The following is a 16834-nucleotide window of genomic DNA, read 5'->3' on the forward strand; positions in this document are numbered from 1 at the left end:
ACTGCAAGGAGGTACTTGCCAAGACCAGGGCTTCTTCAACGCTCAAGTGCTATGGACATAAATGGAAGAGGTTCACTGTCTGGTGCAGTGCACAGAAGATAAACCCTCTACTGATTTCGGCCCCTCAAGTGCTGCCGTACTTGCTGTAGCTGGCAAGGCGGGGCTGGCGCACGCCTCTGTCAAGATCCATCTGACCGCTGTCTCCCGCTACACTAGAACTCTAGGACGATCGTCGCTGTGGTTGCATCGCCTGGTTAAGGAGTTCATGAAAGGACTTTTCCGCTTGTTCCTGTCGGTGATGGCTCCGGCCCTGGCGTTGGGAGCTCAATGTGTTTATGACTAGGCTCATGGGTCCTCCGTTCGAGCATCTGCATTCAGCACCTCTGAAATTCCTGTCGTGGAAGACGGTGTTCCTGGTGGCCATTACCTCCGCACGACTAGTGGGATGTCATGATGCCTACCCCCGGGAACCCAGACCAAGTCCAGCAACCCCGGAAGCAGGCATCAAGTTATCCCAAGCAAGCCCAACAACCCCTGCTAGGGGCTATTTGGGTGCAGTCCTGGCGCCTATGGTGCCAGGCTCATATGGAGAGTCAGTCATGGCGCCTATGGCGCCAGGCTCATAGATTAAAACTTATCTGATGCAGACCATGCTGCAAACGTACCTGATGCAGACCATGCTGCAAGAGCTCCAAGCCAAAAGAAGCTTGGAAGGGACTACTTTACCTAGGGACTATTTTTTTACTCGGGTGGGTCTGGGGAGGAATACTTACCTGGGACTACTTTGGAGGCTATTTAAACCACACCCGAAGAGCAGCACACGCTTCGCGTTATTCTGCATCCAGCAGCGTAACGCTCACCGTGTGTGAAAGTCTGCATCCAGTCTTCTGCCATGCCCGCCTCGAGTTTGGAGCTCCTAGAAAAAGGGAGAAAGAAGGAGAAAAGGTTAGAACAAGAGCAATACCTTTGATCCTTACCTGAATTCCCGATCCATCGTGCCTTCGAGCTGGAAGAAAGAAGTTATTTTATGCGCGTCGCCTCGCCTGCTGCAGCACCGCGCTGAACTCGCTGGCCTTCGCAGCATCTTCACATTCCACCGCATCCTCCTGCATGTTCCCGCCGGAATCCAGCACCTAAGGAGAAGATAAGAACAGCAAGGTGAGCCAAGGGAATACACAGAGGAATATTAGTTACCCCCCCATAGACTTACCTGATTTTACCACGGGGGGTACTATTCCTCTTCACGGGTCGGCGCAGCTTCCACTGCATCTTCGCCGAACCCCGGCCCCTAAGGGGAAACAGAAGGACAGCAAGGTGAAACAAAGGGACTAACAAGGGGAACCCTCCTCACCACAATATACTTACCTGATTTTACCGCCGGAGGCATTATTCCCCGAGACTTCATACTTTCTCTCAGCGCCTAAATAACGGAGAAAGCAACAGGTTACATATTGACATTATTTTATCGAACTGTGTTAGATAATACAAATCCTTACCAGAATATTACCGGTTGCCACGAGGGACTCTCAACTATGATCAAGCTGCAACCTGCAAGGAATCGGACAAGAGTGAAAGTCAGACATTTGAACTCTTACGAACTACATACTTACGGCGTTTTGCCGGGAGTCCATATTGTTCTGGAACTCACCAATTACTTCGAGCCAGTGAAGCAACTGGTTATCTACGCGCCCCTGCGCTCAATGCAGGATGGAGAGCTCATCTTTTCAAACCATCAGGTGAGACTATAAGAGGGGACATCAAAGGTGATCAGTGGGGAGAACAGCGGGGGCGGGGGGATTTACGCTCAACTCAACGGGTGGTTAATTCCCTTTCTCCATTTGCAGAAGAATATTCCTACGGGCCAAGCAAACGAAGCTAGGTGGGCCAGTCCCGTCCGTCATCTCGGCCCTACGCGTCACTTTGGTGGAGACCGCAGCTGTCCAGTTCAGATCGACGCCTCTGTGGGAGCCAGGTGAGCGTAACATGGGAGAGATCCAGGCCCTCTCCTGTAAGCCTCCGTATTTGACTTTCCACGCAACGAGGGTTGTGCTCAGAGCTCACCCCTCCTTCATGCCCAAGGTGCCGTCAGACTTCCATCTCAATCAGCCCTTGGTGTTACCTGTTTTCTTCCTGTCGCCTTCGTCACCGGCTGAGAGGACTTTGCACTCGCTGGATGTGGCTAGAGCGCTGAAGTTCTACGTGGACCGCACAAAGAGTTTTCGGAAGACATCACAGCTGTTTGTGCTTTGGCTCTGTGAACCAAGGGAAGGCCCTCTCCAAGGCTTCCATTTCCAGGTGGCTCTCCGGCTGCATCATGCACTGTCACCGTTTGGCAAACCGACCATTGCCTGGCCATCCGAGAGCACATTCGACCAGAGCGACCGCTGCAACTACGGCATTCCTGTCTGGTGTGCCCCTGCTGGACATCTGCAGGGCTGCTACGTGGAGGCCAACGCATACCTTCACGAAATTCTACTGCGTCGACCGGGCTTCCACCGGATGAGTCCAGAGTCGGCCAAGCAGTGCTACGCAACCTGTTTGCTTGAAGGTGAGCCTGGTGAGGAGGTAAGAGATGCTTAATGTTGAGTTGTTGAAATGATTAATGTTGAGCCTTGCCACCTTCCGTGGTTGTGCATGGGTGTACTGCTATGTATTCTTGTATTCATGAGCTTGTGAATCCATGCCAGACCCATGCTGGAGGTCAACAGTTACAGGTAAGTAAGTTGTTCCTTGTCTGATACGAATGTTGCCACACTGGCTACAACTCTGGTCAACTCTAAAATTGACTATTACAACAGCCTATTTGCTGGTACCTCCAAACATAACATCAAGACACTGCAGATTGTTCAAAACAACTGTGGTATTGCTAGAACAGAACATATACCCCAGGCTCGCAGATCTTTGAACTTGCGCCTGGTTAAACACTGAATTATAAATGCCTTTCTAATGAAGCTCTAATGAAATGTATTTGGCGAAAATAATTCAGAAGGCTTCTGTTACACGGGACCTTTGCTCTAATGTTGTGGAAAATCTTTCTCAACCGTGTTATAAACTACAGAACTTTGGTGGTACTAGCTTTGATGTTTGTTCTCCGCTCATCTGGAAGTCGATTCCACTTGATTTTAGAAATATTCCTGACCTGTGTCACTTCAAGCAAGCCATCAAAACTTTTCTCTTCAAATCCAAGGATGAAGGCGTTGTAGTTCTCTGCTTTGGTTCTCTGGTTTGACTTTTTTTCCGTATGATAACTTCTTCAGTGCTCACTGAGGACTTTGGGTGTGTTGCGCCTTATAGAAATGTCATTCATTCATTTGTTTCAATTATCTAATTCCTCTCTTTTTTCATATTTTCTTCCTCTTGTGCTAAATATCTAAGGACTCTCCCCTTCTCCCAGGATATTGTTCTCTCTTTTTCTATTCTTTTGATGTTATTTCTTTGCCTTGTATCCCAGTCATTTAAGTTCATATGCTTCAAGGATATATTTGTCTCATGACACCTACTGAGACGAGTGGTTCTCACTATATCACGATTCCTGTTTGGCCTCCTATGATCCCTGTTCTCCCCGGTACCTTCTATAACAAGGGGGGAACGGCTCTGGGATCCTTGTTCTTCTGCAACCTTCTCTCAGGTGTCGGAGTGTGGCTGCCTTGCCTTCGTCAGTGGGTTTCTCCTTCTGGTCTCTCTTCTCTTTGTGTCCTGGTCTTCAGACGAGGGGCCGTATCCCTGCGCGAAGGTATCAGCAATTGTTTTTGAATCAACGGTCCACCACAGGCCTACCATGAACTTGCCTCCACCTTCCTTAGGGCTCCTGCCCTGTTGATTTCTTGTGCTGTGGTTGCGCTGTGTCTCTGGCATCCCAGTCTCTTGCTCCAAGCTCCTGCCCTGCTGGTTTCCCATGCTGGGTTTGCACTGTGACTCTGGCATCCCAGCTTGCAGTCTCTGGCAAGTTAGAAACTCGCGGCCTTCTTCGATTAAGCTTTTTCTGCCTCAACCAGGTATTACGCAGCATAGGGCCCTATCTAGCCCACATAAGCATTCTTCTCTTTCCCTTCTGTTTGTCCAGCAAACGTTATTTAATGTACTCGTCCTCTGTGAATGGAATATTCTGAGTGAAAGGGACATGTTCTTTTCCTATAGGATACTGCTATCTTTGAGGAGTTTCTTTGTCCCAGTCTTGAAGTTTAAAAACTTCAGATATTGTGAGGCTGCCATATAGTAGGCTCATAGTGTGTATGACTCGAGGGAGGGTGTCGCAGAGCGAGCTCACCTCCCTAACCTTGCAAGGGGGGCGCTCCCCCTTGGGCACAAGGGGAGAATTACCTCAATTTGTCACATGTGGTAGAAGAGATGCAGGATGTAAGTTAGCAGGACTGGTTCGAGACCAGGTTTTTATGAAGAGGGAAGACAGTAGCTGGCTTGTCGGATGAGGGAAAAGTAGCATTATGAAGAGAGGGGTTGAAGAGGGAAGTAAGATCTGAAGCAGTACTGGGAGCTATGTGCTTCACAATGTGCGGGGTCAGTGGTGGCACAGGAAGTGTTAGCCAGGATGAGAAAGGCAAGAATCTCCTCGGGGTTGGTAGGGACAAAGGAACACAGTAGTGGGAAAGAAGGGTTGGAGTGGTGGAGAAAAGTGAGATGGAGGAGGGGTTAGAAGGTAAGTAGTGAGGGTACTGCGAATGGTAAACATTTTAGAAGCAAAGTAGAGTTCAAAATCATTCGCAGAAATAGTGGAGGGGATGGAGGAGGGTTTAGGAGGTTAGAGAATAGAGTTCAGGAATTTATGGGGGATCCTGGTTTGGGAGGATTGAGATGAAATGACAGAGATAGAAGGCACGTGTGGCACAATCAAGAGTAGAGGAGACTTTTTGAAGATCAGTTGAGGTGGAGTTGGAGATCTGAGCAGTGTCTTGGCCGGTGCAAAGCTTTTTGTGCATTGTTGTTTTCAGGGTGCGGATGAGAGTGTAATCCAGGGCCATTGAGGGGAGGATTTAGGAGTAATAGTTGCAAGACAACAGCGAGAGGAGAAGGCAGCATAGAGACCACTGGTAAAGTTAGTGAAGGCTTCTTCAGTGTATGGAAAGATGAAATCAGCATAGAAGGAGAGTGAGTGTTGCAGGATAGATAGGTATTCGAGGAGTTTGGAGGAGGGAAAACTGAGCCTAGTAACAGTAGTATTAGATGGAGAGAGTGAATGGGTGGACAGAAGAGAGTGAGTGGTTAAGGAGAAGAGAGTTCAAATCAGTGGATAGATCAGCAGAAAGAGAGAGAGGTAGTCAGTCAACAATGACAACGGGGTGGTGATCGGGAGAGTCTATTAGTTGGGAGATGTGGTTAAAGAGTTTACCTACCGGACCAGATGACCGATAGAGAGAGAGAGATATGTATGCCGTAGGGGGCGGTGATTGTTGAGATAGTCTGTTCAAAAGGGGGAGAATTAGTGGGAGAAGGGGGGTAGGAGAGATAGGCAACAGTTTTACACCACCATTGAGGCAGGAAGAGTGGGTAAAAGTGTAGGCAGGGTCACGAAGGGGAGCAAGGGTTGCAGAATCCGAGGTAGACATCCAGCTTTCAGTAAGGGTAATGAGGCCAAGAGAAGGAGAATGAGAACGGAAGAAGTCAGTTGTAAAGGAGGTCTTATTACATACAGACTGCACATTCCAATGAGCAATAGGAAGAGAGTGAGATGTAGAACATAGCTATGTTGAGTCTGAGGAATAGGGAGGCGCTGGGGGTGTATGTGAGACGAGGAAAAAGAGAGGAAGTGTAATGAAACCTGAGGTCGGTGTAGGTTTTGTGAATGGAGACATTAATGGAGAAGAAGAGGGTTGTCATCGAGAAGAAGAGATGGGGATGGTAAGAGAGTTGAGAGTGCTGTTAGCGTAGGAGATTGTAGAGAAAAGTAGAAGGGAAAGGAAGAGATATCATGAGAATTGCATGGTGGGGGCGAGGCTAAGAAGAAGCAATACTGGGTAAATACAAACAAGTAGCAGGACACAGCAAGAGTCTGTTTGAAGAAGGCTGGAAGATTGCCCTTTACTTCAAAACCCATAACTGAAGACGCCCATGGGCTGGACACCCATATGGAGCAACTAAACTATGTGACAGGGCAGAGTCACCTTAAGATGATGTCCACTTGTGGCTTCAGGACCCGGTCACCTCATCTGAGACCATTGCCCCCAGCTGTTGGTTAGAAGGGAGTGCCAGTCCGTGGAAAACAGGAAGCAGTGCTGCCTGGGAGCAGTTGTTGTTGCTGGAGGTGGAAAGACCTTTCATAAATGGTAGTTTTGGAGTCAGAGGCTACCTGAGCTGCCCTTTACCTTACCAAGAAATAAGTAATGAGTTCATCTGTTGGAGGAATGCATCCACTAGAAGAATAAGTTACTTACCTTCATCAATGGTCTTTCCAATGGATACAATCTCCCCACCCCCATTTTCTCATCAACATCCCTCTTTCTCTAAATTGTATGCTATTGCTTGCAAGCAATGGAAGTTGTCTTTTTTGGAGTTCAGCTGTTTCTCTGAACTACATGCGATAATTGTGTGGCACTGAGGAAAGGGGATGCTGGAGGAGGCATAATATGCACTCAGGACACAAATTGTGGTAACAAGTCCCAGATTAGTCTTCTTGGCTGTTGTAAGATTTGTTAGATTTAGCTTGTGGCTGGTCAATACCAAACATGGACAAGATTGTATCCATAGGAAAGCTAACTCATTTAATTCTGAATATTTTTCCGGAAATTCCTCGAATTGCATACTTCAACGGTCAAGGAGACACATTTCTTCAAAAGAAGTATTTTTAATGATTGGAAAGTACTTCTTTTGTCAGATACTAGAGCCCCCATATGCATTCATTGCATAGCAAAAAGGTCTGCAATTCTCAAAATTGGTGTCTCACGCAACAGGATAATTATACAAAGATTAAGCAAACTAGGTCATGAACACAGGTATTAATGCAAAATATGTCTGTTTTCCTACTATCTACAAAAGAAATGTGCTCATGCCATTGATATTATATCTTGCATCAGGGTGCAGTTTATTAAAGAATATATGCATACACGTGAATTTGAAATGTAATGGTGAATTAATATGGTTTTAAACAATGTCATCATTTTATGATTACGATTATTCTAGGCCCCTGAGCTGTTTACACCTAAGAAAGCATGGAAAGCACTAGAAATCGTTGAGAAAAAACTACTTGGTCCTCTGGGAATGAAAACTCTGGATCCAGAGTATGTATACACATTTGTTGTCTTAGATCTTTATTTATTAAACTACTTGAACAAACTAATGGAGTATAGTTAGACTTAAAAGTTATAGTTTAAAAGTTGGTTGAGTCTAATGTTTTAATTTGAATTAAGTGGGGCATTTCAGCATACATTTTTCTTCCTGTGTTCATAAGTTAGGCACAATTAAGACATCATTACTCTCAACAAAAGATAAACGTTGCATCCATAAATCGATGATTTCTTGAACCAAGCCTCCATTTGTGAGCTAAGCAGGACTCCTGGGATGTCTTGCACCATTATGAACAACTGCATAACTTCCTGGCCTTTGTCTACACGAGAAGATGCCTTCTCGGTTCTTTGTTTGTCCCTTTGCATTATTTTGCTTTTTATCGTATATGCAAATCAGGCTTGGTCCCACCACAAAAGAGGTAGTCCAGCCAAACTGCTTGGTCACATCCCTTCTGCACAAGACCACAAGCATCCCCAAACATGTTCCAGCCTCGTTGTCCCTCATCAGTGAGGAATAGCATGGGTCTCTAGGCCCAGAAGGCCTGGGGTTAGACCAAGCCGGATTTGCATATGGTCTTTCCCCTTTTGTAATGGTTTGGCAGGCAAAGAACGATGGTCTGGAGGGTTGCCCAGAGCAATGCCAGAGGTTAAGATTTATTCCAAACCTTCCAGCTGTGATGCTGGAAATGCATTGGAGGGACAAGGCCTCCATGTCCTTGTCCTGTAGTCCTTTTTCATGTGTGTTCTGTATTGTTTTCTGCCCAGGAGTCCATGTGGGACTCCTGGCAGTGCAGCTCTTCCTGTTTTTGGTTTGGTGTACGGACCCATGGGATACCCTTCTGGCATCCATGGGTGGGGTTACAACCCTGTGCCCCTAGTGTATGTTTTTGGGCACCTGTGGGTGGCCCGCAGAGCAGGATATGGGCTGGTGGCAGCTCCATGCTCAATTGACAGGTGCTCTGAGTCTCCTCCATTTTGGGATACCCAGGCCCTGCCATTGGAATCAGTTGATTCCTGATGGAAAACAAGATGGCCCCTGTGGCCTCTTGCTTTCTATTGCCTGTTACCTTGTTTTCCCAAAGTCCTGGGAAGCCCTGCCTCTGTCCCTTCCCCCTGACTGGCTGTTGGGTGGAAGTTACATGTATGGTGTTGTTGTGACGTCCAGTCCAGACTGGCTGGAGCCTTCCCACTGACTGTATGTTGTGGGTACACCCTGTGGGTGGGACCTGGGTGAATGGAGTGTGTGACCAATATGCACTTCTTGTTGTGGCTGTCTGGTTTCTGGTATGAAAGACAAAGACTGAGACAGCCCTGCCCGAAACTGGCCTGAACGCAGTGTGTAGTGTTGAATGGCTGGGTACTTGTCCCAATCCACGTTCCTTGTTGTGAGTGTCTGAGAGGGAGGAGGATGGCCTGAATGCACTGTGTGCCTGATTGGCTGGCTGACTGCATGAACGCCCTTCTGTATGATTGGCTGCTGAGTGTGACCCAGCAGTGTGGGTGAGAGACAGAATAGTATATCTGGGGACCTCTCACCACTGGAAATTGTTCAGAAGCTGTGTCTACACTTGAAGAGTAACTGGAACTGCTGATCCTCGACGCCCAGCTGGAGGAAGAAGAGTTGCTGTTGCATTTGCTTCGACCTGATCTGAAAGCTGCCAAATTCGTCGAAGACTGATCCGAGGGAGGACCTGGTAAGGCGCCCTCTTCCCGCGCTCCGCGGGACCATTGAGAACCGCTAACCTTCGCCGAAGCTCCCTGGAACTCAGACCCACGAAAGGCTGCCGACCCGAGACGGGACCGCCGAGGAGAACAAAGTGAAGCACCAGGACTTCGCCGCTGTCGATTTCTATTGCCGTCGACCAGGGTTCGCAGGTTTGTGTAACCGCTGGAGACCCGTCGAAGTCGTGTTGCCCCAGAAGAGGGGACCGCTCGATCCCGTGCCGCCGACGACCGGAGCTGCTCGCTCCTTTGCCTAAGAACATTTGAGTCGAAGGACTCCCTTGTCCGCAACATCGACCGCTTTGTCCTGCCGGAGAAAGTCAAGGCCGCCGACGCGCAGAGGAGAATTTGCCGGTGGGTTGCCCACCACCCAGAGACCACAAAGACTTCGACGACTCGACGCCCTTGCTGGGCCACAGTGCTTCAGAAACTCTTTGCGGTCCTGAACAATCAATTGCCGAGGTGCCCCGCACACCTCATCCTCGCAGGACGTCGCCGACGAGCACCGCCTGTATCGACGCCGTGGTCTCGGCACCCTCGAACTTCTCTTCGACGCCGTCGATGTCAAGTTCACCTTCTTCTACGCCTCTCGACGATCCGTGCCTCCTGCTTCAAAGGGGGTCACTCAAGAAGGATCCGTCGACACTTCTTCGAAGAACTCTGCTCCACCAGGTACATTGGGGGGGTAAGAACATTATAGGAGAAAGTAAGACTTATTGATCAATATATGGACTGTGCTTGTGCTATATCTTTATTTTACAGGTTGCCCAGGTGGGGGGGATCTCCACACAGAACTGTGTCCAGGGGTAGGGGCCAGTATTCTGCCAATTGTGTCAACCATCTTGCTTTCCTTCCTATCTCTATTGCTGGTTTCCATGTTATTGATCTGTGTGACATTCTAACAGTATAGTTGATGCACTTTAATGAGATCTGATAATATTGGTGGTACCACTTTAGAATTGTATATATTTACCATTGTTGATTTCCGAGTACAAAGTGTGCTATTGTGATAGTGTACATACCTTTGAATATTAATTATATAAAGACTGTGTTTTCAGTAATACAGTGTGTGGACATTCCTTTGTGGGGGCTTGGGGACTACACTGTACTTAAGAACCAGCCTGCATCACCTCCTGAGAAGCTAGGCCTTGATTGCTCGACCATAGCTACCGCATAGAGAATCTTGGCTGGGGTCCTCTGTGCCTCTCCTCTACCATATAGAGAGCAGAAGTACAGACCCCCCCCAACAGTATCTTTACACCAGCCATCACCCCTTTTGTTTTGCCTCTGCAGCTTTCAGAACAATCTATCCCTGCAAGTTTCTCAAGTGGGTGGGAGACCACTCTGGCACGTGATCTAGATCTCAACGTAATTGTAGTTGAAATACAGTGGTTTCTGAATTCTTCACATGCATGTGGGTTTTGTCCTGAAAGTGAGGGTCTGGCTGAATAGAAAGGAATAACCCTTTATTTATGATGGTGTCATTTGGCAATACCCTGCTCTTTGCTGAGGCGTAGTGGTACCACCCAGTGGGTCCTCCCCATACCAGAATCATCCATAGGTTGACTTTGGCAACCCCACCACCCACTTTATAGGTCACGTTGGGACTTCATCACATCCTACCGTGCCTCATGCCCCTTTCTGTGACTCCAACTTGGTTTTTCATTTTATTCCTTAATGTAAGTTACTCTGCACCCGACATTCTTCCTACAGTATATCTGGATCAGAAAGTCTGAGTGATGGACTGACATGTGGGAGAAAGAATGTTTCTGAAGCATTCCATCCTCCCACATATTCCTCATTTTAAAAATCTTCACCAGGTGCAAGTTTGGCTTTCAAACATTTTTCAGCCACCAGGGGATGCACTGCTTCTCTGCTCAGTGTTGGCACCCGTGGCTCCAGATGTGACATCTTGCATGGTGTATGTGGGTTGTTCACTTAGCCTGCTGCTTTGGAACATGTCACAAGCCTTTGCCAATTTTGTACTGCATCATGTTCCCTCCAAAGCCCTCATGCTTCGAGCCCTGCAGTGATTGCGGGAATCTTGCGTCAGTGTTTTACCCTCAAATGTACTCTATGGTGCTTGGGTCCTGACCACGATACCCAGGCAGTGTGGCTTCTGCCAATACATATATTTGAAGGCCGCCTGGGAGCATGCCACAAAACTCTTCTCTGTTCCTCACATGGGTAGTAAAGACTCTGTTTAAGTCCCTGACTCCATCAGAGCCTTTCACTTCATAGGAAAGGTCTTACTTGACTGAGAAGGCCATATTTATTTATTTATTTATTTGTTTATTTGTATACTTATAGAGTGCCGAAAGCCTACAGGCATCAGGGCGCATAACATAAATCATACAAGACAGTAAAACAATAAACACAAACGCTGGGCAGGAACAAAACATAGCTTGACTATCAAGCAATAGTACAAAAGAAATGGAGCAGAAAAAGCAGAATAATAGGACAGTACAACTACGGATAAATAATGATACTGCGCCAGTTGGCTACTTAATTCAAGACAATTCTCAGGGTCGTAGGGGAACATATCTGTTGTGAGGTTGAAATTCTACTCAAGTACATTGGTAAACTACTGAAACCACATCCTACAATGATGCAGTCCATATTGTCGGTCGGGCACCACTTGGCAATTTGAGTTCTACGTAGAACTTTTAGGTCTTGTGTTCTCACACAGTTAGTCCCCAGTCTAGAGTTAAGCCAGGACAGGATCTTGTTTTTCAAGGCTTGCCTGGATTCAAATTGCTTTGGCTTGGCAACATTTGTGATAATAAAGTTTCTCGGGTCCAGGGCGAAGCTCCTCAAGCTGGGGTCCACAATACTGGCCATTTTGGATTTCCTTTGTCGAGGGTCCTTACAGGGTTGTAGTGCGTCCAACGAAACTGACTTTGTATGCGGCATGGAGGCCTCTCGTGCTGTATTGCCTCCCTTGCCAACCGCGGGAGTGACATAGAACTCAAGCATTCCCCTCACTGTGAGGAGGGAGAGAAAAAGGATGCTAAAAAATGAAGGAATTCCCATTTGGCCAGTGACACCTCTTATTCCGAATCCCCTTTTTGGGATCATTGGTGTTGGGGGAGAAGTCAGACCATTCCAAGATGGTGGTAATACTTACTGAATGGCCATGCACAAATACAGAGGGACTGTTCTCCTGTGAGCTGCAACTGTCTGCAAGGTCCCACTGCTGCACTGGCGCTTCATCTTTTTTGTTCCTCCCCTCTACTTCTTTCCTTTCCACAATTCTTCCTCTGCATTTCAGCAGCTGCGCTCATTCTCTGTGTGCAGCATCTCCCTGTTGGCACCCTCAGACTGCAAGCATCACATTGCTCCATCGTTTTCTATCCTTCCTTCCACTCCTCCTCCAAGCCTTCCCTTCTGCGAAGTTCTTATAGCCCAAGCAATTTTGCACAGTCCACCTGGGCTTCCTCGCATTGGCCCTCATGTCTCCTACTTGTCAATGCTCAAGAGGTGATTGTTAACATCCTGTACTGCCTCCATGCAGCTCTCCAGCTTGCCTCATCAGACTGAGTTCTGAAGTCACCATCGTCTGATGTGAGATGGGAGGTGAATTATAGTATGTCCCCAGTCAGCAGAAGTTATTCCCCTTGTTGTTTTTTTTTCCTCCAAGGAATTAGCCCATTACGGAGACCATTCTTCCTCCTGTTCTCTTCAGGGAAGAAGTGGAATCCTGAAGGGAACGGCCTTAGTTTTCTCATTCCAGACACAAGACCCAGCTTAAGTAAGGCAGGTTGCTGACACTTCTTCACCACCTCAAAAACAAAATTGCCACTTTCACTCCAGGGAATCGGCTTCCAATTCTGAGGTATCACCACCTGCACTACTTAAGGTACTTTCCGTCCACAACTTATCCATCTGGTTGCAATAGGAATGGACTTTTGGCAGAACATTTTAGACATTTTCTTGAAGTCTTAGGAGCCATCAGCCTCAACTCTGGTGGTGGAGCAAAGGCCCACTGTGCCATTTCAGGCTGGCGGAGGTACCATTTCAGCCTACCACCTCATGACGTTGAGCTTTGGCCTGGTCTCAGACATGGAGACTGCTCCAATCTCGCACCGCTGTCCAGATTCATAATCTCTGCGCTGGTCCCCCCCATTGCTGAGGCGCAGAAGACTTACAAATTCACCTCGGTTTCTAGGTAACTGCTTCTGTCAAAATTGGGGAAGAGCTTCAATGAAGAGGGTGACTGTTTGTTTTTCAGAGCACCTACTCATGTAGGAATCTGAAAACCAATCTTGGTGGGCCTGCAAAGGTTTTCCACAAAAGTATAACCTAACTCTCACTTGGCAATGAGTTTTAGCAGTAACAACTAGACTAAGGAGACCAGGGGTTTGGGGTAAAGTACAATCAACATGCACAAAAGATTGTTGAGCAGTAGATTGTCCACACAAGTGTAAAAATAGACTTATTTGTGAACACATGTACATTTTAGTACTTTGACTTAATGCAAGTTAATAAATAAATAACCCTTTCACCTGAAATGTGAAAGTAGGATAATCCATGCGAGCCCAGTCACACATTCCACAACGCACTTAGTAGCCATCGTTGGAAGTTCACCTCCAGTTCAGAGCCACATCAGCAAAGCATTGTGGATATGCATATTAGCTCAAATGCAAGCCTTTTGCCCCAGGAAATAGTATTTGTTTTACAGGGCAGTGCTACTTTACAACAAACTTTATCAACCCAAGACAGACATTTCCCAAGGCTGCCAGACAAGTACATGCCTGGCTTCACCCTTATTAGGAATCATCAGGGCAGTCTAGTCTTGACAGCCTTGTGGATGGATCATATTTACAAAACACCTTTGGTGTACCTCATACCACCATCGTCTTCTTCAAGATACTCGGGCATGGTCCCATCAATCCAGGCAGGGGTCAGGGAAGCCACCAACAGCCACTTGGACTCCTACGGCAGCATCATAATCTTTGCCACAACATATCTCTCAGGCTGCTTGTCAGGAAAGATGGTGCAGTTACTGCTCCTCAGTACCAGATGCCCTTTTCCTTCTGTTACCATACCTCTGGTACCAGTGGCCCTCCACCCCACCTCAGCCACTGGAGCCTATGCAGCCTCAGCTAAAAGCCCCTCCAGCTGTGAATGAAAATCTGGCATCCCTGGATTAAAGGTCTATACCTATGGCTCAGCAGGAAGGCCAGCTTCCAGTTGGGGCGGATTTACAGCACATGGAAACTGATGAGAAGGAAGATCTAGACATGCCATCCCCAGCGCGACCCTTTCATGATCTTATGGTAGGTTTGGCAGAATTTCTAAGAGTCCAACAAGAACAGCCGAAGCCGGAGTACTGGCTGAAATACTAACTCTAAGAGCATCTAATAAATCATGGATCCCCTGCAGAAGGGTGTGTTAACATTGGTTAAAAAAAAAAACTTAGCAAAACCCACACTCTACACCGCCACTTAATAAAAGACTGAATGCTAGGTTTAGACAGGTTGAAGGAGAAACTAAATTACTGTCCATTCACCCGTAGCCACACTCGTCAGTAGTGGCAGTGGTTTTGCTGTACTCTAAACCTTTTGTGGCAGAATTTTCTTTAGCTTCAATCCCCACATCCTTTTTTATCAAAGCAAGGCATGTTCAAGCCTTCATATCAGGAAAGCCAGTGCAGATGCTATATTAGCAGCAGCCAATCAAAAGTTGAGGAGAGTGTGACGAATCCCTAGAGGTCGTCATTTCTCCCTGAGGGAGAGCCACTTCCCATGAGGCCAGGAAGGTGAGATAGCTACCTGATATTCCCCCTGGGGGTGGTATAATGCAGGAGGATCTCATGGGGAGGGACTCCCCTTTCATGGATGAGTATGACAATCTAGGTTGTGGCCCTTGTAACATCAACACACACCCACACACTCTAACCTTTTCTTTCTTGAAGAATATATTTGTAGAGAGTATACCTATGTTCTACTATCAGGTGGAGAACTATAGGGATTCTGAAAGTACTGCGACAGAGAAGAGGGATATAGACATGACGATCACTCTCCAGAACCGAGAGCAACAGTCTAGTCTCTCAGGAGGAAATTAACATTGGACCACTTTAAAAACTGAAGGACAACCGCAAGAGAGAGCCTGCTGGTAACCCATACATAGCGGAGACGCTGCAAGATGCAGTAATTTGAATCCTGAGATGGCAGGACGCAGGCAGAAAAGGGAGAAAAGCCCTGTCCGATCCTGGAGGAGAAAGACTGCACACAGTTCTGGCCGCCGAGAGGAATGGTAACACTTGCCTTAGAAGTCAGACTGGCGAGTCCTTGGCAAGTTTTGAGACCGTTGTCAGCACGTGTGGACACAGGGAAGTGAGAGGGTCTCTGTCTGGTCCATAGGGTAATCCCTATGACATGAACATTAAGAGAAGGATCATGGACCCCAAGAGTCAAGAGGGCTATTTGTGCATCAGAGGAAATCTTCCTTTTGTCAGTGGTGGAGTCATAACCACAGACCACCAGAGAAGGGTCACTAACCCCAAGAGTCAAAAGGACTATTTATGCATCAGAGGAAATCCTCCTCGTGTTGGTGGTAGAGCCATAACCACTAACCACCAGAGAAGGGTCCGGGATCCCGAGAGTCAAGAGGACTATTTGTGCATCAAGGGAAATCCTCCATGTGTCAGTGGAAGAAACAGAACCACTGACGATCAGAGAAACCCGGGTTGAGGATCCAAGCCCAAACAGAGACACAAGTCATCTTCCTCGTGGCAGTACTTGGCAGGTTAGTGAAGAACCTGGATCTGGGATCATCTTGGTCCACGACCCTCAAGCCAATATCCTCCTCTTTGATATACGCATCCCGTGCCTGATCAACTTCCTTTCCGCTCCTGCTATCCCTTCATTCCCCTCTCTGGCTCCTCTGCCGCCTCCTTCCTCTGCCACATCTTCTGCACCCCCTGCTACTTCTTTGGCTACCCTGTTGCCTCCCTCCTCTGCCACCCCTCTTGCACTCTTCTCCCTCTCTGACTACCCTGCCTTCTCTTCCTTTCTCCTCTGCCCATCCTCGGGCTCCTCCAACACTTTCGCAGGGTGTACCTCAAATATGGCAACCTGCTCCACATCGCTACTCTCGACTCCCGTTTAGCTGTCAAATATCTGCCGTCTCCTGGTAGAGCTTGATTTGGATGTACTCGGTCTCACTGAGACTTGGTTCACGGCCAGCTCTTTCACAAGTTTCAACAGTCTCCTTCCCGATGGCTACAAGATCCTCTCCGAACCCTATCATTCCAATGCAGCTCTACTCCTCCTTTGACTGCCTGGTCTGCATGCTCTCTATCTCTCTTGGCCTCTCTTTCACTGTGGCCACTATCTACAGGCCACATGTCCTGGTCGCCCTCTTCCTCTCTGAGTGGGCTGGCCTATCTTCCTCGCTCCTTACCTCTACCTCAACTTCTCCACCTGGATGCTAACAGCCCTTCTTCAGAACTCTTTCGCAGCCTCTGTGATTTTTTCTCACTCTCACTCTCACTCTCTCTCTCTCACTCTCTCTCTCTCTCCTTCGCAATGGCCCGACTCACACTGCAGGGCACACCCTGGATGTTCTGATCTCCCCTTCTCTAACCCTCTCACCACTCCTCTCTCTTGGAGTGATCACTTAATCCTTTCTTCCTACCTCTCTCTTCCCCTCAGGTCAAGCCCACTCCAGCACTGCCACCTACCCTCTCGGTCATCCGACCCATGAAGCCTGTGTCAGTTGAGGATTTCACTGCTACTTTCTCTCCTCCTCGTGTATCTTTGGCTGACTCGCACCCCATGACACAGCCCTCTCTATCCTTCATCTCTCTATCTCTAACACTCTGGATGTCCTTGCCCCTGTCATGAGGATCCGCCTGAAGCCCAAATCCAAGT

General features: G+C 47.7%; 1 protein-coding gene across 3 annotated transcripts in view; it reads left to right on the forward strand.

Moving 5' to 3' along the window:
- The window catches only part of AGL (amylo-alpha-1,6-glucosidase and 4-alpha-glucanotransferase), a 973499-nt gene that overhangs the window by 908909 nt on the left and 47756 nt on the right, over nt 1-16834 (forward strand). For all 3 annotated transcript variants that reach the window (XM_069641544.1, XM_069641542.1, XM_069641543.1), the window contains exon 31: nt 7132-7229. In XM_069641544.1, coding sequence (XP_069497645.1) covers nt 7132-7229 — 98 coding nt within the window. The remainder of the gene's footprint in view (nt 1-7131; nt 7230-16834) is intronic.

This window comes from Ambystoma mexicanum, chromosome 1q (assembly GCF_040938575.1).
Source record: "Ambystoma mexicanum isolate Mex_15411 chromosome 1q, UKY_AmexF1_1, whole genome shotgun sequence".
NCBI classification, from domain to species: Eukaryota; Metazoa; Chordata; class Amphibia; order Caudata; family Ambystomatidae; genus Ambystoma; species Ambystoma mexicanum.